Source organism: Aegilops tauschii, chromosome 1, assembly GCF_002575655.3.
Source record: "Aegilops tauschii subsp. strangulata cultivar AL8/78 chromosome 1, Aet v6.0, whole genome shotgun sequence".
NCBI classification, from domain to species: Eukaryota; Viridiplantae; Streptophyta; class Magnoliopsida; order Poales; family Poaceae; genus Aegilops; species Aegilops tauschii.
The window spans coordinates 495,662,422-495,685,759 of NC_053035.3; the positions used below are offsets into that span (position 1 = coordinate 495,662,422).

At 44.0% G+C, this 23,338-nt stretch overlaps 3 protein-coding genes across 5 annotated transcripts; all 3 read left to right on the forward strand.

The window, feature by feature from the left end:
- The first annotated feature begins 4,296 nt into the window (after positions 1-4,296).
- Positions 4,297-11,002, forward strand: LOC109776365 (disease resistance protein RGA5). 3 transcript variants are annotated; one of them, XM_040392338.3, is made up of 4 exons: positions 4,297-4,673; positions 4,771-5,317; positions 5,453-5,887; positions 8,910-11,002. In XM_040392338.3, the coding sequence occupies exons 2-4, from the start codon at positions 4,920-4,922 to the stop codon at positions 10,873-10,875; spliced, it is 2,799 nt and encodes a 932-aa protein (XP_040248272.1). In that variant the 5' UTR covers positions 4,297-4,673; positions 4,771-4,919; the 3' UTR covers positions 10,876-11,002. The 3 variants fall into 3 exon arrangements, with proteins under 3 accessions (XP_040248272.1, XP_040248266.1, XP_073358738.1); XM_073502637.1 differs by having other exon boundaries at positions 4,505-4,648; XM_040392332.3 differs by having other exon boundaries at positions 4,408-5,317.
- A 4,124-nt stretch (positions 11,003-15,126) lies between these two features.
- LOC109776366 (disease resistance protein RGA5-like) lies at positions 15,127-19,059 on the forward strand. Its single transcript, XM_040392341.3, has 3 exons — positions 15,127-16,041; positions 16,266-16,655; positions 17,946-19,059. The coding sequence occupies exons 1-3, from the start codon at positions 15,638-15,640 to the stop codon at positions 18,901-18,903; spliced, it is 1,752 nt and encodes a 583-aa protein (XP_040248275.1). The 5' UTR covers positions 15,127-15,637; the 3' UTR covers positions 18,904-19,059.
- On the forward strand, positions 18,988-20,589 carry LOC123494359 (disease resistance protein RGA5-like). Its single transcript, XM_045229902.2, has one exon. It carries the CDS (start codon positions 18,988-18,990, stop codon positions 19,936-19,938), a length of 951 nt encoding a protein of 316 aa, XP_045085837.1. The 3' UTR covers positions 19,939-20,589.
- Positions 20,590-23,338: the final 2,749 nt, after the last annotated feature.

A 23,338-nucleotide genomic window follows, 5' to 3' on the forward strand; every position in this document is an offset into this window, starting at 1 on the left:
TAAGAGGGTTTTCTCCTCTGTTTCCGATGCAAAGGGCGGGGAGCTCCAGGACGCCGGCGTCATCTTCGAGCCGGCGCAAGACGAGGTGTACGGCCGCGGACCTGGGAATGGCCGGGTCCTCTTCATCGGCGGCGGCATCACCCCTCTTCCCGTCGGGGTTTTCACCACGGCCGGCGTACGCTACACCAGCAACCCCCACTGTAAGCTCTCAAATCTCCCTTTAGGGTAGGTCTAAGTGTGTTAGATTAGATTGTGGCTCGTACATTTGACCCGATTCGAGTAGATTCAACCGGATTCGAATAGAATCCACTATTTTGGGGATGAACCAGAGTGCATGCTTACTTTTTTCATCCCACATAGCTAGATTGTTGATAATGCAGTGTTGCTTTGTCCATCCCATCGTTTTAGTGCCACATTGTTACTTCACACATTTTCTAGCTGGTTATGCTGCCATATGGCAATCAATTAAATCATATTTCTGCATAATCCTTCAGAGAAAACTTGAATAGCCTAAATAAAAAAATGCCCGAGACACGTCTTTCATTTTGGAAAGTCCCATATAAAGTATCAAAGAACATAAGATGCGCTTGAGGGTCTTCCTCTTCAGTTCCTGCAAAGGCATTCCTTTTGACTTCCTGAATATGATCACAGTCAATCGAATACTTAGTTGCATAATTAGTAGGATAGACTATGGGAGATCTCAAGCCCAAAAATGGAGCAAAGTTGTCTCTCACAGATTTTCCCTTGTTGCTAAGTAATCAACATCTCTGCAAACAAAATGTTAAGCTCATTAGTTTGATTTTTTTTGTATTTTTGTATTAGTGAAGCTTGTTGCTCCTAGGGAAAGCGGGAAATATATTCTGGTAGATAAGCCTTCCCAGAAGGAGTAGATCCCCTGTAGCCAACATGAAGCATCTACAATAACAACACCTACAAAAACAGTTACCAGACAAATACTCTGCACTAAGCTCCTCGGCAACAGCGCCAGAAAATGCTTGATAACCTACAAGCCAAACAGGGTGGTGTAACACTTTCACGCGAGTATCCCAAATAGTAATTGTCCCAACGAAGAGCGAAGGAGAGTATTTTGTGAGCAATGTTCATGTCACACAAGTTGTCACAACTATTATGTGATGTAACTGCTTGTGATACTGCAGACGCTATTAGTGTCCCCAGAGGCAAATGGACCAGGATAGTGAATATGATGAGTTTGTGACAGCGAGAGTAATAGCACTGGAAAGTAAAGAACATAAATAAAACTGAAAGTAGGGATGTTTTTCCTGCAATTGAGAGATTAGGCGCAGAGAGAATTCAGTTCATGGTATACATTATTCCAGTGCGACGGTAATATCAGTGGCCTTGTATCATGAGTTTAGTATTTGATTTGTTTGTTCGGTAGGCAGATCACCCTAGGGTTATAGAACTCCTCGCATGATTATATTCCATTATATGGTCCTACTTTGTTGTTGCCATATTGTGGTTGTCTCCACAATTAAGGTCATTGGACCAAAACCATGCATTAAGTTTAATAGATCACCGTTATCTCATATTATATTCGGTCCTCATAGATGTCTCCACCTGTAACGTCAGAGGTCGCAAATTTCCTAAACAATATTTGTTACTTGTGTAGGTCTTGAGATCATGTTGCTTGGGCCCTTAAATTGGACAACATGAGTAGAGTTCACCACAGAATAACAACTTACTTGACAGATCATAAGACTACAAACATGAATGAAGACATATGGAATAGGCACAAATGAATCTTACCACTCACCAACATCTCCCACGCCTAGGGTAAATTATTCACACATCAAAATAGAATAACCAATCATCTCAAAGAATAAATCCATGAAAACCATATCAACAATACCGTGAAGATCCACAATAAGTGAATGATCAAACAAGTCTCAGTCTCCAGACGAGTATGAATAGAGTTTACACCCTGATCTTACAACTTGGAATTCCTCTTATAATAGTGAAGGTGGAAATGATGATGGAGATGAAAGGACCAAAACTAAGAAGTTCTACGGTTGTTCTCCGGATCTCTTCTCTCTCTGTCCTGGATGTGGTGACGGTGGCTAGGGTTCTCTGATGGTGGTCTCCCCTTCACGAAAGTGTCTTGTACTGATAAGGTGGAGCCCATGGCACTTCATACGACCATCCATATGAGTGCGACCTCTCGTATGGAAGGCCGACTTTCATTCTGGTGCGTCTGGTGGCTGAGCCCCAATAAGGAAGTTGCTCCATTTGACTTGATTTGGAGTAATTATCCTTGGTTTCCTTCCATATATGATATTTCCTGCCTAATAATAGAAAACGGATTTTGTTCTCTCTCACAGGGTTAACGTTAGAAATAATCGAGAGATGATATAAATCCAGAGAAAACCGAATAAAACTCCTTGCAAATAATCATAGATTCTCGAGCCATCAATTCTCTGGCATTGCAGCGGCCTAGGTTGCCCGACGAGCCAACCCGATATAGGTTGGCTTGCCGGAAAACCCTCTGGATCAGGCGCCACTGCCATCGCCAGCCCTTCCTCGCCCGTCCAGGCTGGCCAACACCGTCTCCCTGCAAATCCACCGCGAGAAATGGCGGCAATGCGTTAGGCACGTGGGGAAAGAAGCCATATCTGTGGAGGCCGGAACGTCCAAGGTCACCGTGGACAGTGAGGAAAAGTATACCATGGGAGGCCGCTGCCGTTTGGGTCCCACGAAGGCCACCGCCACCGAGTCGCCGGGTTGCACAACCGGTGACTTTCCCTTTTCGTGGGGGCGTAGGCCACGTTCCCCCCGCCCAAAACCGGCCCTGGTTCAGGCTTCGGGACGACGGAGGGAGGCAATTCTTCCCCTCCCGCTGAAGCATATCCCTCTGGGGCTCCCGACAGTCCAGCGGGCGGGCCACCGGACATAGGGAAGTCATGTCCTGGGTGTGGAGATCCGTCACGGACGGTCATATTCTAGTTTTATCCTAACCCGGTATAGTTTAGTTAAAATATATCCAAAATATAAATGTTTTCGTCCGGTTTGCATGTAATTTGTCTGGTTAGTTCAAATAGTGTTCAAAATGTATGCAGACAAATTTGGATGCTCGGCTCCCTTAGAGCATCCACAACCGGAGGTTGCAAATTTGGACCGTCAAACGCACGCGGACGCGTCCACGAACAGTGACCGGGCGAGCCTCAAATTTTACAATTTACAACCACGTATCCTATTTTCAAAACATATTTTACATGCAGGGCCATGCACGCCGATCATCCTGTCCGTCTTGGGCTGGTTGGGCACCGAAAATTGCTCATACTTAACATTTTCAAACCCGTATTAGTCCCACATCGCCGACTGATGAGCTACTTGACCAGCTTAAATATCCGGGTCGTTCAGAAGGGATAAGCTTCTGACATCATTGCATCCTTTGTTAAGGATATGGACTCTTATTATGAATCTTCTATCGTTATCACATAGAAGATTCATAGTAACGATAGAAGATTCATAGTCAGGGTCTATTTCCTTCACATAGGGAACATTGGTGTCCGCTTTTTTTGAATCACTATGTGTGTATGCATCAATAAATAAATAAAAATCTATTGTCATTGTAGTAGAGGTATCAACGTATATGATCGAGACAAACTTGACACTCGATGAGCAATCATCAGTCAATGAAATGCAATCTAGTGTCAAATTTATCTCGGTCACACATGCGAGAATTAATAGACCTACACAACAATAACCAAGCTTGCCGCCATCCGCTGGCGCAGCTATTTAAGCTGGGTGGCGTCCGCCTCGCCCGGCGATGAGGGACTAAAATTTGGTTGCACCGATGAGAGATGGAGGAGTTTCGATCGCTACAGGTGAGAGAGGGGGGAGCTTCGGTCGCTGCAGGTGGGACCGCTGCAACCTGCAGCGGGGTCGGTGGGTGTGCCCGGACTCCCTCATATCCGCCTTGTATTTGGGCTGGATATGAGGGGTGCCGGTCAGCCCGGGCGTTTCAGGCGTTCGTCTGGGTCAGATTTTCACGACCGAGCAATGACCGGGCGGCCTGTCTGGGCGTATGAGGCGTGTTTAAGAGGTCCCATTATAGATGCTTTATCCGTGTCGGTGAATGGATGCATGTCCAGTTTACGGGTCAAGGTTAGAGATATAAGGCCACGCGTGCTTTTCTCGTTCACATTTTTTTTAGGGGTTTTCTCGTTCACATCTAGTCGTCACGTTATTCACAAATCGCGAGAAGGGGGTGGATGGGCCCACCCCGCCTGAAATTCAGGGGAGAGAGATTAGAAAGAAGAATCCGTGCGTCTAGGATTATGGCGCAAATCGCTGCTCCACTCCACTGCTACTTCTCCTCTTGCTCGTTGACCAGCGGCGACTGTCTCGTCCCCTTCCGCCCCGTGCTCGTACTCCACCTCCGGTAGCAGATCCGGCGCAGCTACCCACCCACACTGCGCCCGACCACCTCTCGAGCTACGCCTCCTCCGTTCGACTTCGCCGCCGCACCACTGGGGCGACTTACTCTCCCCGAGCTCCCGCCGCACCACCCTGTGCTGAGTACTGTAGTCCCCCTCCCGCCGCAGATCCGGCACATCCATCCATTTCCGGCCGCGGATCCGGCTGCAGCCACCCACCACCGGCTCGACTTCGCCGCCGCTCCACTGCAGCACCGCGTCGCTCCGAATCACTTGGTTACTTCTTGCCCTCCTCATTCACCAGCGACGTCCGCCTCCTCCATCTCCCGCGGCACCACCCCGTACTCATACTCCGCCTCGCCTCCCGCTGCAGATCCGGCACGTCCGTCCACCTCCGGCCGCGGATCCAGCGCAGGCACCCACCCATCTTGCCCCGACCACCTCTCCAGTTACGCTTCAACTGTTCGACTTCAACGCCGCATCACTGCAATACCACATCTCTTCTCCGTCGCTCGGGTCGAGATGTCGGTGAGCGCGACAATGGGGGTGATGAAGCCCCTCCTCGGCAAGCTGGCGGAGCTGGCAGGCAACGAGTACAGCAGGCTCAAGGGGGTGAGGAAGCAGGCGTCCTTCCTCGAGAAGGAGCTCAGCGCCATGAACGCCGCCCTGGAGAAGATGGAGCTCATGGACGAGCTCGATCCGGTGGCCAGAGACTGGAGGGACCACGTCAGGGAGATGTCCTACGAAATTGAAAACTGCATCGATGACTTCCTACGCAAGTTCGGTGGCGGTCATGCCAAGGTAGGCTTCATCAGGAAGACTGCTCTACGTCTCAAGATGCTGGGACAGCGTCATCGGATTGCTGACCGGATGGAGGAGCTCAAGGTTCTTGCGCTAGAGGCAAATGAACGACGCCTCAGGTACGTTCCAATTTGTCTCTGAGAATAATAGCACATGTGTATCTTTGTTAAATGTTATGTACGTACATACAACTTTCCCTGTTGTAATCTAGCTCTCGGTTATCCAAAAGATTTTGCTTGACCATCCTTTTCCAGGTATAACATCGACGAATGCAATCCTAATTCCAGCTATGAATGCAATCATAATTCTAGCTTTGTGGCTATTGATCCTCGGATGTCGGCGATATACATAGAAGCAGCTGGGCTTGTGGGTACCGATGGTCCAAGGAAGGAGCTTGTCAGTTTGTTGACAGATACTGAGAAGAAGCTCAAGGTGGTGTCCATTGTGGGATTTGGAGGACTGGGTAAAACTACACTTGCCAAAAGGGTGTATGATGAGATCCGAGAGCAGTTTGACTGTACAGCCTTTGTTCCCGTATCCCAAAAGCCTAATATGACAGAGTTTATGACAGGACTGCTTCATCGTTTTCCTAAACCACCAAAACTTGAGATTGATGAGTCTTCTCAAGCACAAGCACGAGGCATGCAAGACATAATTGATGACATCATAAAACGTCTGAAGAAGAAGAGGTAATATTTATACTTCAGTATTCACCTGTGCTCTTGCATGTGCAAATTATGTTAAATTTGAATGATTGTTTGATTTGCTGAACTCTTATTTAAGTGCCTGTGGATCGCAGGGCTTGTGAGAATCAAACATGGTTATGATAATAGAGGCTTTTTGCTGCACAGTAGAGGCATTAGTTTTAGTTTCCGTTCATATGATTTCAAAGACATCTTTCAAAATGTGCCATTATGCAATTTTGCTACAGTCAAAGAGACTATTGTAATCATCTTCTTTGGCTCCTATGAATTAGGCGCAGAATTCAAAAATCACAACTGCATTTAGACATTAGGGGTGCTTGCATGGTTTTAAATAGCCCGCTATAGCGTTTACAAGAGGTCTTGCGCTAAGGGACTTTGATTCAAACACATGAACAAACATTCTAAAACATTTTAAAACTATAACGCTTAGAAGAGGTCCGCCGCTAAGAGGCTTAGCGCGCTAATTAAACCTATGGGTGCTGGACTACCAAAAGAATTGAAATCTTGAATTCCAAGCCCAATTCCAATGTGTTAAAATATGGCTAAACCAATTCTTTACTATCAGCAAAGAATAAAAGTGTGTCTCACATATACAATGTTCGTACATGGTAAAACGGATTTTAAGTGTCTCGGTGAAAAAGCATTTACATATTTTTCGGAAACTTACATAATGCCCACAAAATGGGTCCATAGAGCCCACCCAATCCATGCCCTTTACAAAAATGCCTCAAAATGTTTTCCCACTGCTAAAACACTTCCGAGAGGCTGCAAAAGGTGTGTTTACCACAGATTAAAAGTTTCTGTAGATATCTCAATGTGGGTTTTTGTAGAAATATCTTTGAGCCCATAACAAACCTTACCTATGACACCGAAATCTTAGGATTTATATAAGAATTGTAGATGTCTCCAAACTGTGCAGTTATGCAGCATAACAATTAAAGCTTCCTTCCATGTTTGTTTTGGAATACCACATTTAAGAATTAAAATGTCAAGTTCATTTGCAATTTTTTTAAATGTCAAGTTAATTATTCCCGTCTCCTAAAAGTACAAACATATTAAAATGCAATAGCATATATATATATATATATATATATATATATATATATTTATTTATTTATTTATTTGTTTGTTTTAAATTCATTTTTTGACCCCCGCGTCGCCCCCGCTCGGGCGGGTCCCCAGCCCTAGCCGCCCCCGCTCCCGAATCCACCTACCCTCACCCCGCCGCCGGAGGACGCCGCCGGGATGCGCCCGGGGACCCACGGCGGTGGCGGGGATCCTCCTCTCTTCCGCGTGGTGCGGAGCCCTTGCGCGTGTGGAGGCGCGGCAGATCTGGCAACGGTGATGGCTGGCCCTGTCGCGGGCGACGGCGACTGTGGCGCGTAGAGCAGCACGGTCACGGGTGGCGGCGGGCGGCGGCTTGCCTGGCCCGAGCGGCGGCGACTTATGCTGCGGTGGCGCGTCATCCGGCCTCGAATCGGCGGCGGCGTGGAGGGCCTGGTGGGCGGCTTGGCGGCACCTCTGGTCAGATCTGATCTGGCCAGTGCAGCCGCCGGTGGTGGCCATCTCCTTCGTTGGAGGTGGTCGGCCTGAGGCTGGATGGTCAGATCTCGGGATCCGTCACCTAGTTCCGGCTACGAGTCGGAAGACATAGTTGCCAGTGAAAACCGAGCCGATGGCAGGCGATGGCGGCGTTCTGTGTCGTTACCTTCATGAAGGCATTGTCGTGCAACGACTGTCAACCCACTCGTGCTGCTCCAGGGGAAACCCTAGGATCTGGTCTTCCAGATCGGACGATGGCGGCATTGCGGTGTCGTTTCTCTCTTGGGAACATCGTTTGTGGAGCAGCGCTGGAAGACAGAGGCAGGAAGTGGAGCGGCTTCGTCTTGCACGGAGCTTCAGTGAAGATGTCAAGTCATGCCTGACCGATAGGTGCTACACTGTGTCATGCCTGGTCGGCAGGTGCTACGCACGACAGATCTTCCAGAATCTTCGCGTCTGGATGGATGAGCGCGGGGCGGTGGCGCCGTTGGGCGTCGTGGTGGCGTCGACGGATGGACGGACTGGCAAGGATGATGGGGATCTCTCTCTTGAAGATGCGTCTGCCGTCCGATGATGATGGCGGCGTCTAAGCGTGTGCATGTGGTGTGCGCTTTATGTCTGCTGCACAGGCTATTTGTTTCGATACATTATGTGGATGGATCGGCGATGACACCGGTTTAGATATGGGAGTGAGAGCACTCCACATTATCGAGTTTTGTAGGTGTGAGCAGTGGCTTGATGTATGTTCTTGTTAGACCTTGATGAAATAATAAATAATGGCCGTATGCATCGATTGATGCAGAGGCCGGGGGTTTTAACCTCCTTTTCAAATATATATAACTGACTCTATCATAGCTTGCCACGGAACTAGTTAGGGCTTGCTAGACATTTAATGGTCTAAACGTTATTAAAAAATATGAAATAAATAAGAGAGCCTCACTCTAGTATAATAAGATGATCCAATGGTGTGATTATGAAAATATGCATTTATGTGTCGTCAGCGAAAAAAACAAGCATTTCAGCTCACTGCAGGATCAATATATACTGAAACATTTGTTCTTTTTGTCCAAGACACATCCAGTCATATTTTGTCAATCCCTCCGTTGGATCATGTTATATTATAGGTGTGTTGGTTCAGTATTTTTTTCAGGATTTTTAAGAACTTTTATACCGTCGAAAACCTTAACTAGTTCTGTTATATATATTTTGGTTGCTAAGCATTATATAGGAAACCAAATTAACTTAGATTTTATTGAGTGTTAATTCACCATACAATCATTAGATGTCTTTTAGTCTTGAAATATTGTTTGAGCCTACTAATGTATACCAAAAAAAATAGCGGATTTTGCTTGAATTTGATTTGCAGTATTTTGTTGATCTAGTTGGATAGAATATTTTGAATCTTTCTTCTGCACTTATAATCATGTGCAGCTGTACGTATATAACATGTGTATGCTATTCATAGGTACCTTATTGTAATTGATGATTTGTGGGACCAGTCAACATGGAATACTATTAGCCGTGCCTTTCGAGAAGAATTTCCAGAAGATGCCAAGGGGAGTAGAGTAATAGTAACCACACGAGTGGAAGGCGTGGCTTATGGAGCATGTTACAGTCGACCTGAGTGCATTTACAGAATGAAGCCCCTCGGCGAACAAGACTCAAAAAGATTGTTTTTTCGTAGAGTATATGGGTCTGAAGATGACCATCCATCTCGATTTGAAGAAATCTCGGCTGAAATTCTGAAGAAGTGTGGTGGTCTCCCACTTGCAATCATTACTATAGCTAGCCTATTAGCTAGTCGTCCTCAAAGGATAAGGGATGAGTGGGAGAGCATTAGGAATTCTCTTGGAACCCAATTTGCGGTAAATCCCACATTGGATGGGATGAGGAGTATATTAAACCTTAGCTACATCCATCTTCCGCTTCAACTCCGGGCTTCTTTTCTGCACCTTGGTTTCTATCCAGCAGACTGCGAGATTGAGAGGGATGATTTGGTTCGACAATGGTTAGCTGAAGGGCTTGTCAATAAGTTGCATGGCCGAGATATGGAGGTTGTTGCGAACAACTATTTTAATGAGCTTGTCAACAGAAGTTTGATTCAGCCTGACCGTACAAAGTGTGGGGAGTTGGTATCGTGCAGAGTACATGATATGATGCTCGATTTGATCCTAAGCAAGTGTGAAGAGCACAACTTTCTCAGAGTTGAATGCAATTCTGAAGACATGGCAAGAGAGCATGGCTGGAAATACAAGGTCCATCGCATATCCATGAACTTCAGCGGTGGTGGTGCAGCCGATGAGACGGCATCAGGGACCATACCTTCTAGCATGTCCCATGTTCGATCAGTTGCACATTTCGGAGGATCCACGTACATGCCCCCTCTTTTGCATTTTAAGTATCTAAGGGTGATTCTCTTCAAAATTTCAGGGGAGAAGACAACCGATCTCACTGCCATTAGCCAGTTGTTCCAACTGAAGTATTTAAAGGTTTCAGTTACACAACGAATCAAACTCCCTACTGAAATTCAAGGGCTTGTGCATTTGGAGACACTAGATTTATATTGCTATCAGTTAAAAATCCCATCAGACATAGTTCGCTTGCCCTGCTTATCCAACTTGATAGTTCCAAAAGGGACAAAGCTACCTAAAGGGATCAGGAATATGAAATCACTGCGCACTCTGGATGGGTTTGGGCTAAGGTGGAGCTTGTTGGAGGATATCGAGGGACTCGGTGAGCTGACCAATCTGAAGTGTCTGAATCTTGTAGAGGGTGACGTGGACATTCTAACGACATCAGAGGTTGTTGCTTTGGCGTCCTCCATTGGAATGCTCCATGACCTCATATATCTCTGCATCCATGGCACTTTCTTTGATACAGGCGACCACCTGAGCTCATTATCAGGTCCTTTTCGTCATATCAAGGTACTTAAATTGTGTGGTTGGGTGATGCCTGGAGTTCCCAAATGGATTTGTGGCCTTGAATGCCTCTCTTGGCTAGAGCTGAATATTATGACGTGCACTGACGAGTTTCACGCTCTTGGAGAGCTGCCTTCTCTCGTCCATCTCAGTTTATGGTTGGACAGTATCCCTGAAGACAGTGCTGTCATTTTCTCCACGGGATTATATCCAGTTCTTGAGACATTTAGATGTTTATCAAAGTATGATGTTACCGCATGTCTGGCCTTTGAGGCAGGTGCTATGCCCAAACTTCGTAGGCTCGGACTACAATTCCACAAGGATCAGTGGGGCGGCGCTACACCAGTTGGGTTGGAGCACCTGTTGAGCCTCGAGAATATCTCTGTAGATATCACCTGCTGCTCCCTAGAAGTGGAGGATAAAGCAGCCTCTGTTGTAGGCTATATGTATCGTGCGTCATGGTGGTTTTGCCAACGGGCAATCGAAAAGAGGCGTTGCATAGTTTCATCCTGATCACAAAAACAACATCTAAAACTACCCACTCACTTTTGCTTTACCAAACTATCTTTTGTTAAGATCACTCTCCTGTGCACAAACCACATGAAGATTTTAATTTTAAGGGAAACTTTAATCTTCCATATATGAAGGAATAGTACAGCGATATTAGATCACAAAAGGGAGTACTAAACTTGACCTCTTTACAATGCAATCACGGGATACTATTTGCCGAAACAGTGACACGGAAAAGCAAGGGCCGTAGAATTCCGTAACAGTCCAATTGCTCTCTCGCTCTCTCAGTTACGTAATATACTTTGCATATAGTTGAATGAATCTGGCAACAGGATCAGAGGAGCAAGGAGACAGGGAAGAAAGGTACGTTCAGAGACTCTTGAAAATTAGTAACTGTTTAATTAAACCACAGGCACAGACAGATGGGTCCCAGGTTAACCCCGTGACTGGCTTCATCAGGTGGAGATCCCCAGCGTTGCCTGCATATCGTGTGCCTGGGGCTTGTGCGCGACTTGGTCCTTGAGCAACGCCCACCTCTGCTTTGCTCTGTTCACTTGCTCTCTCCCCTGCTCTGCTCTTTTCCAAGTTGCTCCGCTGTCTTCTGTTCTCTGCTTTGCTCTGTTTTCTTTCTTTCTGAAGTTACTCTGCTTATGCCTTCTTAGACTCTACCTACGTGACGACACAAGTCGCGCACACCCGACGGGACTGGACGACTGGTTCAGGTGCAATCGATCGACCTCTTTGGCCTAGGAAAATCAACTACGCACTGCTGATGACCGTTCCGAGTTCATCTCATGCCACAATTACAAGCCACGAAACGGTGAAACTTTGGTGTCCACCGTCCAGTTAGAGTGACACATATCTTTGCCCTTGACAACTTCGGAAATTAATAGTTGGAGGAAAAATCAACGTGAAGCTAAACTTGGGGGCTGGGCAGGTTGGGGCACTCCAAATAGTCGGCCCCCGCCCAAGCACTAGCCCACGGAGTGATCAATGCGAATCAATTGGCTGGGCGGGTTGGGGGCGCTAATCCGAAGGGCCCCTAAGTAACACTAAGGAGCTACATATGAGATATGACGTCCGTCCTAAACCTCTGAACACTAGCTCATCAACATTTTTGTCCCTTTTTTTAATAAAGGACTAGCACATATGCCCGTGCGTTGCAACGGGAGAGCTATTTCTTTGTGAGAAGCAATGGGAGAGATAATTGATTTGTTCACCAAAAACGATCTCCATAGCGGTGTGATAGAAAGGAGTTGTGGTCTTCTCGCGGGTCATGTTTGTCCCGTGAGATCTTCATATTGGTGGGGTTAGTTGGCATGGCGGCAATCATCCAGCTCGTGCCTTTTTTTCCTCTGAGTCCACCTCTGTCTCGGGGTTGTGTCTGCCTCCTCATTTGGTAGCTATGCAGTGACCTTCAGGGCACGGTTGTTTTAACCACTCTCTCTTACGATTGCGTAACCGGATGGATTACTAATTGTAGCGCATAAATCCCGTTTCATTAGCATATTTAGCGAATAACCAGACATCATTGTCCCTTCTTTATTAGGGTTTATTATTATTTTTAGCACTAACGTGCCCACAATTTTTTTATTCGAGCCAAACCAACATATTCTCTTTTATGGGTCCAAGAAAAGAATTTCTCCCTCGGACGACCCAGTAGGGACTGCGGCTAAGGCCAAATATTGCCTGTGCAATGAAGCGAATTTTTTCTTGGGCCAACTGCGCGGGGGCTACTATATGAAGCTAGTTGCGTAAAATAGCGTGTGGGACGCACATCGGTTCGTGTATGGGCCAACACACTGGTAGGCTCCAAGGCGACATGTGTTTGTAAGGCGCGAAAAAATCCCAAAAATGATGAGTTGAAGGATCGAAATCTTGACCTAAAAAACCCGACTACGTGCTGCTAGTCACTCGAAGACACGAGTCATACCAACCAATGGCCAACTCAAAGATTTAAGATCATACTCTAATGTCAGATTGATACTTTAAAAAATATACAAATTGCTGAATATTCTTGGAAACATGAATAATTTTGAAAATCCCAAACCATTTTTTGTCATTTTTTACATTTTTTCAGAAATACACAACAAAATTTGAAACTTTTGAAATTCACAATTTTATTTGAAAACATGAACCTTTTATAATAACATGAATATTTTTTGAATTTGTGATTGTTTTTTAAAAAGGAAACACATTTTGAACAATCAGAACCATTTTAAGAAATGTGTTTCTTTAAACTCGGACATTATTCTGAATTTGCGAACATTTCACTAAAACATGAATATTTTTCATATTTGAAATATTTTTTAAATGCTACTTTTACTGGAAAATCTCAAATAACTTTGGAAAACACAAAGAAAAAAGTGGATTTTTTAAAATCTGAACCAATATTGGAAGGAGAACAAAGATCTAATGTTCTGAACGTTTTGCAAAACGTAATATATTATAAAATTTTGGGCATTTTCTAAAAAATATGATTTTTTCTGATATTATGAACTTTTTTAAAAAATTGAATATACTAAAAAGGGAGAAAGAAAAATAAACTTGAAAGGAAAAAAGACAAAAGAAACATAAAAGAAAAAGAGAAAGAAACGAAAAAAGAAAATAGAAACATAAGACAGAACAAAAAGAAGAAAATGGTTCAAGCCAACTTGTGCGCGTTGTGCGAATTTGCGTCTATTTTGGAATGAGAACAAAGATTTAATGTTTTGTACATTTTTCAAAATGGAATATATTTCAAAATTCTGAACATTTTTTTAATTTAATCTTTCTGATATTATGAATTTTTTTCAAAAAAATAGTATACGGAAAAGGGAGAAAGAAAAATAAAATTCAAAGGAAAAAAAGGCAAAATAAACAGGAAAGAAAAAGACAAAAAATAGAATCATAACTCAGAACAAAGAAAAATAAGACGGGTCAGCCCAGCTTGGTGGCCATGTGCTAATTTGCGGCTATTTGACGCTCACCGCAATAAATAGAGTTTTGCTACCTACGTGGCACGAAAATAAACGGGCTTGCTTTGCTGGGCCACACTGCTGGCGGCCCATGTATGAAATTCGGACGTTTTTCCTTTTCTGATAGAGAGCGGACAAAAATTTAGTACCACCTCGAATAGAAAAAAACTTTTCGTTGGTGAACGATGAAAAAATTGGAGAAATGCACCTTGCTTTATTAGTAGGTATAGATTAACCCGGTGTCTGCATCTATCACAAACAACCATTTTATTAAATAATTCAACAACTAATACGAAATTTATCATAGGCTCGCAAGCAAAAGCAAAACATAAGACAAAATGTCAAAACCGACAAAAAATAAGACACGATAACTAAGCACCTATTCCATTATTGGGCCGTCATCCAAACCGGTTATATGTAGCTTGTGCTATCATCTCTCAGCAGTTGCACTCGAATGGCGCCATAAATTCCCTAACTTCCGCGCATCTAAGTAATGATCACATACGGATCCATCCAGACGGCCGAAAGATAACCTGCAAAAAGTTTGTGATATTCGTTCGATTGTTATTCCAACAATTTCAAATAGCCCAAAATAATGCACAAACTCCCACGCGAATTCACGCCATTGTATTAGAACCCACCCCATTTAACCAATTATCGAAAAAAAATGGATATGCTACCAGGTGGAAAAACATTAAAACACATGTATTGTTCAACACAATAATCTGGCTAGTGGCATTTGAGAAAAAGATGTTGAATCATTTTCTTTCGATCACAAAAACAACATCGTTTACCATTCCCCCACCTACATTCGGCAAGTTGTCCTTAGTTAAAATCACTCCCTTGCACAAACCACATGAAGACCTTGATTTTTGAAGGCACCTTAAGCATGAGTTAAAACTTAAAACTGATGACTCTTCAACATGTCCGGAGAGCATCTTACGTTGGCTTTAGAGACCGGGTCTCTCGCTTTATGTAATCATATGTACCTGTTTTGTAATTACGTGTAAACGATCATTTATCCCATTAAAATTAAAATTTGCAGTAGGTAAGTCACCTACTGCTATGTCCTTATTAAAAGATGGCAAAAGAATAATGTTGAAGACAGGTACAAGGCACCGAGCAAGATAGACATGAGATGGGACAAATCCAAAGCGCGTAATCCATGCATAGTGCGCTCCAAACCACCACACTTCTACTACTAGTATATTTTATTTATCACTCTATTGTTGAAGATGGGGGAGGAGAGGTAGATAGGGAGAAATACAGGAACCAGTGTGTTCGGTTGACTAGCTACAGTCCTCGGTTCATCGCCCTCAAATCACTACGCTAGCTGCTACTTCTCGCGCCGTCTTCCTTGCCCAGCGACGACCCCCTCTTCCACCTCCCGCTGCACCACCCCGTACTCGTTGTCCAGCTCCGCTGCAGCTCAGCTCCGGCCAAATCACTAATCCTACTTGGCCAGCGACGATCGCCTCCTCCACCTTCCGCCGCACCTAGTCCACCTCCGGCCGCGGTTCTAGCGCAGCAACCCACCCTCTCCCGAGTCCCGACAATCTCTTGAGTTACGCCTCTTGGTTGACTAGCTCCAGTCCTCGGTTCCTTGCCCCCAAATCACTACACTGCTACTCCTCCTAGGCCAGCGACGACCGCCTCCTCCCCATCCTGCCGCACCACCCAGTAGACCGTAGTCCACCACCCGCCGTGGATCCACCGCAGCAACCCACCCAATCCCGACCACCTCTTGAGTAACCCCTCACCCGTTCGACTTCGCCGGCGCACCACTGCACCGCGTGGATCGCATCGAGATGTCACTGTCAGTGAGCGTGACGATGGGGGTGATGAGGCCCCTTCTCGGCAAGCTCGCCGCGCTGGCGGGCGGCGAGTACAGTAAGCTCAAAGGGGTGAAGAAGCAGGCGTCCTTCCTCGAGAAGGAGCTCAGCGCCATGAACGCCGCCCTCGAGAAGATGGAGCTCATGGACGAGCTTGATCCGGTGGCCAGGGACTGGAGGGACCACGTCCGGGAAATGTCGTACGACATGGAGAACTGCATAGATGACTTCGTGCATCAGTTTGGAGGTGGTAATGCAAAGCTAGGATTCATGAAGAAGACTGCTCGAAGCCTCAAGATGTTGGGACAGCGCCACCGGATCGCTGACCGGATGGAGGAGCTCAAGACTCTTGCATTAGAGGCAAATGAACGTCGCATCAGGTACGTTTCAATCCGATTTCTAGAACAATTTTTCAGATTCCCCACTGTATGTGTTACTATTTTGTTATTATAAAGGGGTACAAAGAATTATAATAGCATAGATGACATCACAATTATGCTATATGTTGTAACCAATATGTATATTTTATTATCAAAAACAAAAACGTTGAGAGCAACCCGTTGTAAAACAATCAAGTATGACTACCTCACTAAACATCTTCTAGGTACAAGATCGATGAATTCAATCCTAATTCTAGCTCTGTGGCTATTGATCCTCGGATGTCGGCAATATACACCAAGGCTGCTGATCTTGTGGGTACAGATGGTCCAAAGAAGGAGCTTGTTAATTTGTTGACAAGTACAGCAGAAAAGGAGCTCAAGGTGGTGTCAATTGTGGGATTTGGAGGACTAGGTAAAACGACACTTGCCAAACAGGTGTACGATGAGATCAGAGGGCAGTTTGACCATACAGCTTTTGTTTCCGTATCCCAAAAACCTAACATGACAGGGCTTCTCTATCGTATACAACTAAAACTTGGCATGAATCGGTCTTCTCGTGTTTGTGAGGTGGAAGACATCACTGATGATCTTCGAAATTATCTCACACACAAGAGGTAATATTTACTTCAATAGTCACCGGTGCTTTTGCATGGGCTAGCTATGTTACCTTTGAATAATTGTTTGATTTGATCAACATTCATTTAAATGCTTGTGGCTTGCACGGTTTGGGAGAATAACACAGTAGAGGCATACATTTTGGTAAGTTCATTCGATTTTAAAGGAATCTTTGAAAATGCATCAATTTGCAATGTTGCTACAGTCAAAGAGACACCACATTATTCATCTTGTTTGGACCTATGCCTTTGACCTAGGATCCAAAATCAAAACTGGATTCTAAATATTAAGGGTGTTTGAATACCACAAAAATTGAAATCATAAATTCCAAGTCCAATTCCAGTGTGTTAAAATATGACTAAAGTAATTCTTTACCATCAGCAAACAATACATAGTGTTCGTACATGGTAAATGGGATGTTAAAGTCTCGGAGAAAATGTCTTTATATATTCTTTTGCGTTAACTTTCATAATGGCTGAAAAAGTGACTCCATAGTACGCGCCCATTCCAAAGGCTGCAAAATGTCTCCAGTTATGAAAATTTTACCATATGATGTGGCGAAATGTAGGCATAGATTGTAAAGTTTCTTTAGATGCTTATGTGTGAGGTTTTTGTAGTAATGTTTAAGCCCATAAAAAAACCATACCCATGACACCAAATTTGTAGGATTGTCATCAGACTTGTTGATGTTTCCAAACTGTGTGCTCGTGTGCCACAAGAGAGTGCCCCTTTGTTCCAGATGGTGCTTGTACAAAAACATCAAGAGGTTGTAGCTGTACTCTTCAAAAGATGCAAACAAGAAATTGTACTTCCTGAGCCGCATTTTTTTATTTACCTTTTGCCTTTTCTGTGCTGTGCATATTTTTACATAAGATTTTGCATATGGGCAGGCTCTTACATGTAGATTGGTTGCTGAAGTCAAATATTGTAATTAAAGAACTAATTTAGCCTTTGGAGTACCAGGGATTAAATCCTTATATCTGAATAAAGTAATTACATTTATAACAGCATATATATGTACTATGCTTGCACATGTCCGTGCAACGTGCAACCGATTGCTGTACTGGAAGACGATCCATCATAATGCAAGCTTCCTTACCCATTAATTTTGATTTTGTTGACTCCTAACACATCATGCAATCTTTTTGTGGCATCTGGTCTTGAAATGTCATATCAGCGTGCTAGTTTAGCCCAAGGAATGGTAGATTTGCTTGAATCAACTTTTCCTTTTTTTGGGTTCGTGTTTGATATCCAACTGTACTTATATAACACGTGGAAACTTTTTGCAGATACCTTATTATAGTTGATGACTTGTGGGACCAGTCAGCATGGAATACTATAAGCCGCGCCTTTCCAGAAAGTGCTAATGGGAGTAGAGTAATAATAACCACACGAGTAGAAAGTGTGGCTTCTGCGGCATGTTGCAGTCGCCCCGAGTTCATTTACAGAATGAAGCCCCTCAACAAGCAAGACTCAAAAAAATTGTTTTTTGGTAGAGTATATGGGTCTGAAGATGACCATCAATTTGAAGAAATTACAGCTGAAATTCTGAAGAAGTGTGGGGAACTTCCACTTGCAATCATTACTATAGCTAGCCTATTAGCTAGTCGTCCTGAAAAGTTAAGGGATGAGTGGGAGAGCATCAGGAATTCTCTTGGAACCCATTTTGCTGTAAACCCCACAGTGGAAGGGGTGAAGAATATATTAAACCTTAGCTACATCCATCTTCCCCTTCATCTCCGGGCATGTTTTCTTCACCTTGGTTTATATCCAGAAGACCGCGAGATTGAGAGGGATGATTTGGTTCGACAATGGTTGGCTGAAGGACTTGTCAGTAAATTGCATGGGCAAGACTCTGAGGTTGTTGCCAAGAGCTATTTTAATGATCTTATCAACAGAAGCTTGATTCAGCCTGGATGTAATAAGGATGGCGAGTTGGTATCGTGCAGAGTACATGATATGATGCTCGATTTGATCCTAAGCAAGTGTGAAGAGCATAATTTTCTGAGAGTTGAATGCAGTCCTGAAGAGATGGCAAGAGATCATGGACGAAAATACAAGGTCCGTCGTATATCCATGAACCTCGGTAATGGTGGTGTAGCAGATGAGGCAACATCAAGGATCATCCCTTCTAGCGTATCACAAGTTCGATCACTTGCACTTTTCGGGGAATCCAAGTACATGCCCCCTCTTTTGCATTTTAAGCATCTCAAGGTGTTTCTCTTTAAAAGTTTAGGCGGCGAATAAATTGATCTTACTGCTATTAGCCAATTGGTGCAACTGAGGTATTTAAAGGTTTCATGTGAAGATAAAATCAAACTCCCTACTAAAATGGAAGGGCTTGTGCATTTGGAGACACTGGATTTAAATTGCAGCTCGGACTTGCAAATCCCATCAGATATACTTAACTTGCCCCGCTTATCCCACTTGGAAATTCCATACGGAGGCAAAGCGCCTAATGGGATCATGAAAATGAAATCATTGCACACTTTAATTGGGGTTTTCCTGGATCCAACTTTGTCGGAGGATATTGAGGGACTCAGTGAGCTTACCAATCTGAGACGCCTGGGGCTAGTGTCTTTTCTAGAGCCACATGAGATGGCAACATGGGTTGCTTTGCCGCATTCTATTGAGATGTTGCATGACCTCAGATATCTCAGGATCATTGGCAATCCCAGTTATACGAGTGACCTGCTAGGTTCATTATCAGATCCTTTTCGTCATATGAAGGTACTTGAGCTGGCTTTTTGGAGGATGTCTAGAATTCCCAAATGGATTTGTGGTCTCCAATGCCTCTGCCGGCTAGAGCTGAATGTTGACACGTGCACTGATGAGTTTCACGCTCTTGGAGAGCTGCCCTCTCTCGTCAACCTCAGCTTACAGATACGGAGCATCCCTGAAGACAGCCGTGTCACTTTCTCCGCGGGATCATTTCCAGTTCTAGAGGACTTTGAATGTGAATCAGAGTATGATGTTACCGTATACCTGGCCTTTGGGGCAGGGGCTATGCCCAAACTAAGTTTGCTTGATCTAAGGTTCGACAAGAGTAACTGGGGCGGCGCTACACCAGTTGGCTTCAGGAAGTGTACGCAGCTGCATCCAAACCGTCCTCAGTTTACATCTTATAAAGAGTTCCGCTTCGGTACAACCCCCCTCACAAAACGTATAAAGGGCAATAGGGTCATTTCACAAATTATACCCACTTTTGTATGTATCTGGACGTATACGCCGTATGTTTCTGCTGAAGATCCGATACTGGCCCGGCCCACCAACAGGAACTGAGCAGGCGCAACGACTAGGCCGGCCCACTAACAGGAACTGAGCTGGCGCAACTCAAAATCACAAAAATAGTACTCCCTCCGTCCGGAAATACTTGTCATCAAAATGGATAAAAGGGGATGTATCTAGACGTATTTTAGTTCAAGATACATCTCTCTTTATCCATTTTGATGACAAATATTTTGGGACGGAGGGAGTATATGCGAAGCCAGGGATTCGAACTTGCGACCACAGAGTTGTGTTATACTGCTGCTAGCCACTGGACCAGCCAACAACATGATACGTGAACCAGCGCACGCATTTTATAAACATTTAGAAGCGGCACATTTAATTTCCGAACGCTTCACCGAAAATTGTCAATTTTTTAATAACGAATATTTTTAGATTCTGTGATTTTTTTAACATAAACATTTTCGAAATTCCAAAACAAAATTGAAAACACGAATTTTTTTTGAAATCCATGAACTTTTATTAATGCACGATTTTCTTTCTAAATCTGTGAAAAATATTTGAAAATGAGAACATTCTTTTGGAAATTTGGAGCACATTTTGAAATTACGAACATATTAAAAATGAGAACAAAAATCAAAATTCTGATTTTTTTTAGTGTTCACATAAGAAAATTCCAAAGGAAACATAAAGTCAAAAAAGAAACAAAAATGCGAAAAATAGAAACAAAACTATAGCTGACCAATAATAGACCATGTTGAACAAAGTGTGTTCAGGTAGACGAGATGGCTCCATTTGAGAGCATGTTGTTTCTCGATAGCCTTGAAATAGAACCAATATTTTTACATGGCCTTATATGACCAATTCAAGGCACCATGCCAAATTGTTTTGATTTTTTTATAAATTTTGCATTTTCTGAAGTTTTCTCGGTAAAAAAGGACCGATAAATGGTCGGACGTGTCGCAACTGCCATACAATGTTTGAAATCATTCAAACTTGACATGCATGGTTAGCATGAGCATGCCCACCTACTTGCAGAAGGTGTGGTCATTTCAGATGTCCAAAAATAGACCATGTTCAACTGAGGGTGTCTGTGTAGGGCAGAAGTCTCTGTCTCATCGCATGTTCTTTCTAGACATCCTTGTGATGGCCCCAATTTTTTCCATGCCTTTTTATGACCAATTCAAGGTACTATGCCATTTTTTTTGAATTTTTTACTAGTCTTACATTTTCTGGAGTTTTACTTTTTTGTTGCCTCTACACATGCTGGGTTTGGGAACCTTCTAGATGGTTCCAGGTCGGTTTTTACCGGTTTGGATACCTTCTAGAAGGTTCATGAATCCATTTTTTTTCTTTTTCTTATTCTTTCTTTTTCAAAATCGTAAAGTTCAAACAAGGTTCAATGCATTTATTTGTTCATATTTTCCAAAAATGTTCGAATATTTAATAATGGTCGCGTTTTCAACCATGGTAAGAGTTTTGAAATTGTTTGCGTTTTGAAAAATTGTTCGGAATTTCATTTTTCTCTCAATTATCTGAATTGTTTAGAGTTTCAAAACTGTTCCACTTTTCGAGAAAATTGTTTGCATTTGTTTAATGTTTAAAAAAAGTCGCATTCAAAATTCCAAACGATGTTCAAATCGGTTAAGTTCAAATTTGTTTTGCATTAAGAAAAGTCACATTCAAAATTCCTAAAACCTTTAAATCTGTCCCTGATCATACTACCTCCGTCTGTGATTTGAAGGCCAGCTAGCCGAAGTGGCAGTATCAAGAAATCCACAATGGTTAATTTGTAGCATTGGGTAGAGCTGTAATGTTGGGAGGCAGTTAGTGCTGATGGCTCAAGACACAATTGCCTTGCATGCATTGGCTTTTTTTTTTCCTTGAGTGGATGCATTGGCTGGTCCTCTAATATAGGACGTCGCTTCTGCACGTGAAAAAAATATTTCAAAGTGTGAAAAAATTTCAAACAAAATTCCGGCGCATACATCTCAACATTATATGTGTGCACGTCAAATTTCGAAGAAGATCAACAATTTTTGTGGCTTGTGTACAAAATACAAAATGATGTCTTGTGAAAATTATTTTTTAACACCGGATTTTGTCTTTTTCACACACGACACACAAGCTGTCGGTTTCTCACGAAACGACTTTGTGAGCATGTACAATATCGAGATGTACGCCTCAGGTTTTTGTTTGGAATTTTTTGACATTTTAAAATATGTTTAAAACACATTTTTAAAACCAGGAGCACGCGCTCCCATGTGACAAAAAACCACTCTCGTCGCTTATATTACTTAATTAATTAATCCAGCCATTGCTCCTGCATGCCGGCTCGTTGCAACGCCAGAGAAAGTTTCGTCTTTCTGGAGCACTCAAGCCTGGTTGCCCTTGAAATCCTGGACGGTGGTAATAGTTCTCTTAAGACACGTTGCAATTTAGCCAACAGAGAGCTTGCTTGATAAAGTGGTTGGTCTGTTTCGGTGAGAGCAGAAGGTCTTATGTTCGAATCCCACTAAAAACAGATGGTTGTATGGCGTGACACTAATTCCTTTTTGTCGCCACTCGTGCGATCTTATACCCAAATTCCGCGCAAGACCGGTCAGATTCGAGCCGGGAGAGCGCAAATCGTCGTGGATCTGGACTCTGAGAGGGTGGAAGAGAGGCCATGGTCTCCTTGGGTGATCCCTCGTTGAGGCCGAGGACGAGGGGGAGATTATTCTTCTCGTGGCGGAGATCGTCATCGCCGGAGTAGTCTGAACTCTGAAGCAGGGTTCCGGCGTGTGGCAGGGTGCTGCTGCTGCTGGGCTCCTCCTGCAGCTTCTGGACGTGGAGACTGCGGCCATTCTTCTCCTTCCTCGGCGGACCGGATCAGAGGATGCGCCCGACATTTCTGCCGGAATAGCGATCCTGTTGCGGCGGGTGCTGCAGGAGGACGGCGGTGGCTGTGGCGGCAAGGTCATGGTTGCAGAGACCAGGAAATAGTACGGCGGCAGCAGCGGCGGCGCGGACGAGGACGACGAGCGTGGTTTGGAACGGGCCAAGCTCCGCTGCAGCAGGCCGTTCCTGAAGTTCTTCACCGGTACGTGAGGTGGCAATAGAAGCTTCTTCATTTTGGCCTCAATTTGGAAGTGTTTGTGTCATGTGATCAAGCGAAATGTGGCCGAAAGTTGCAGGCAAACAGAGGCTGTGGAGGGCGTTTCTCCTTTACGGCCGGCAGGGACGTTGAAGTTCTATTCAGCGAAATTCGTCGCGACAGTTCGTCAGGTAATTGCTTGCTACTCACCACCGTGATTTTATTTATTTGTTTTCCAGTCTTGTGTTTAAAGTTAAGCAATAGAGGCACATTGGCTGACAATTCTGTTCGAGAATCGAGAACTAACAAATTAAACTGGCAATGCTTACTCAACTATCTTTTTTTCGAAAAGGGGTATGCATATGGCCAATATTATTA

Excerpts from the sequence above, each read along its gene's own strand:
- LOC123494359 (XM_045229902.2), top strand. The coding sequence starts at position 18,988 with ATGGAAGGGCTTGTGCATTTGGAGACACTGGATTTAAATTGCAGCTCG.
- LOC109776366 (XM_040392341.3), top strand. The coding sequence starts at position 15,638 with ATGTCACTGTCAGTGAGCGTGACGATGGGGGTGATGAGGCCCCTTCTC. Across the intron at positions 16,042-16,265 it reads GCAAATGAACGTCGCATCAG|GTACAAGATCGATGAATTCA; the intron begins GTACGTTTCAAT and ends AACATCTTCTAG. Across the intron at positions 16,656-17,945 it reads AATTATCTCACACACAAGAG|ATACCTTATTATAGTTGATG; the intron begins GTAATATTTACT and ends AACTTTTTGCAG.
- LOC109776365 (XM_040392338.3), top strand. The coding sequence starts at position 4,920 with ATGTCGGTGAGCGCGACAATGGGGGTGATGAAGCCCCTCCTCGGCAAG. Across the intron at positions 5,318-5,452 it reads GCAAATGAACGACGCCTCAG|GTATAACATCGACGAATGCA; the intron begins GTACGTTCCAAT and ends ATCCTTTTCCAG. Across the intron at positions 5,888-8,909 it reads AAACGTCTGAAGAAGAAGAG|GTACCTTATTGTAATTGATG; the intron begins GTAATATTTATA and ends TGCTATTCATAG.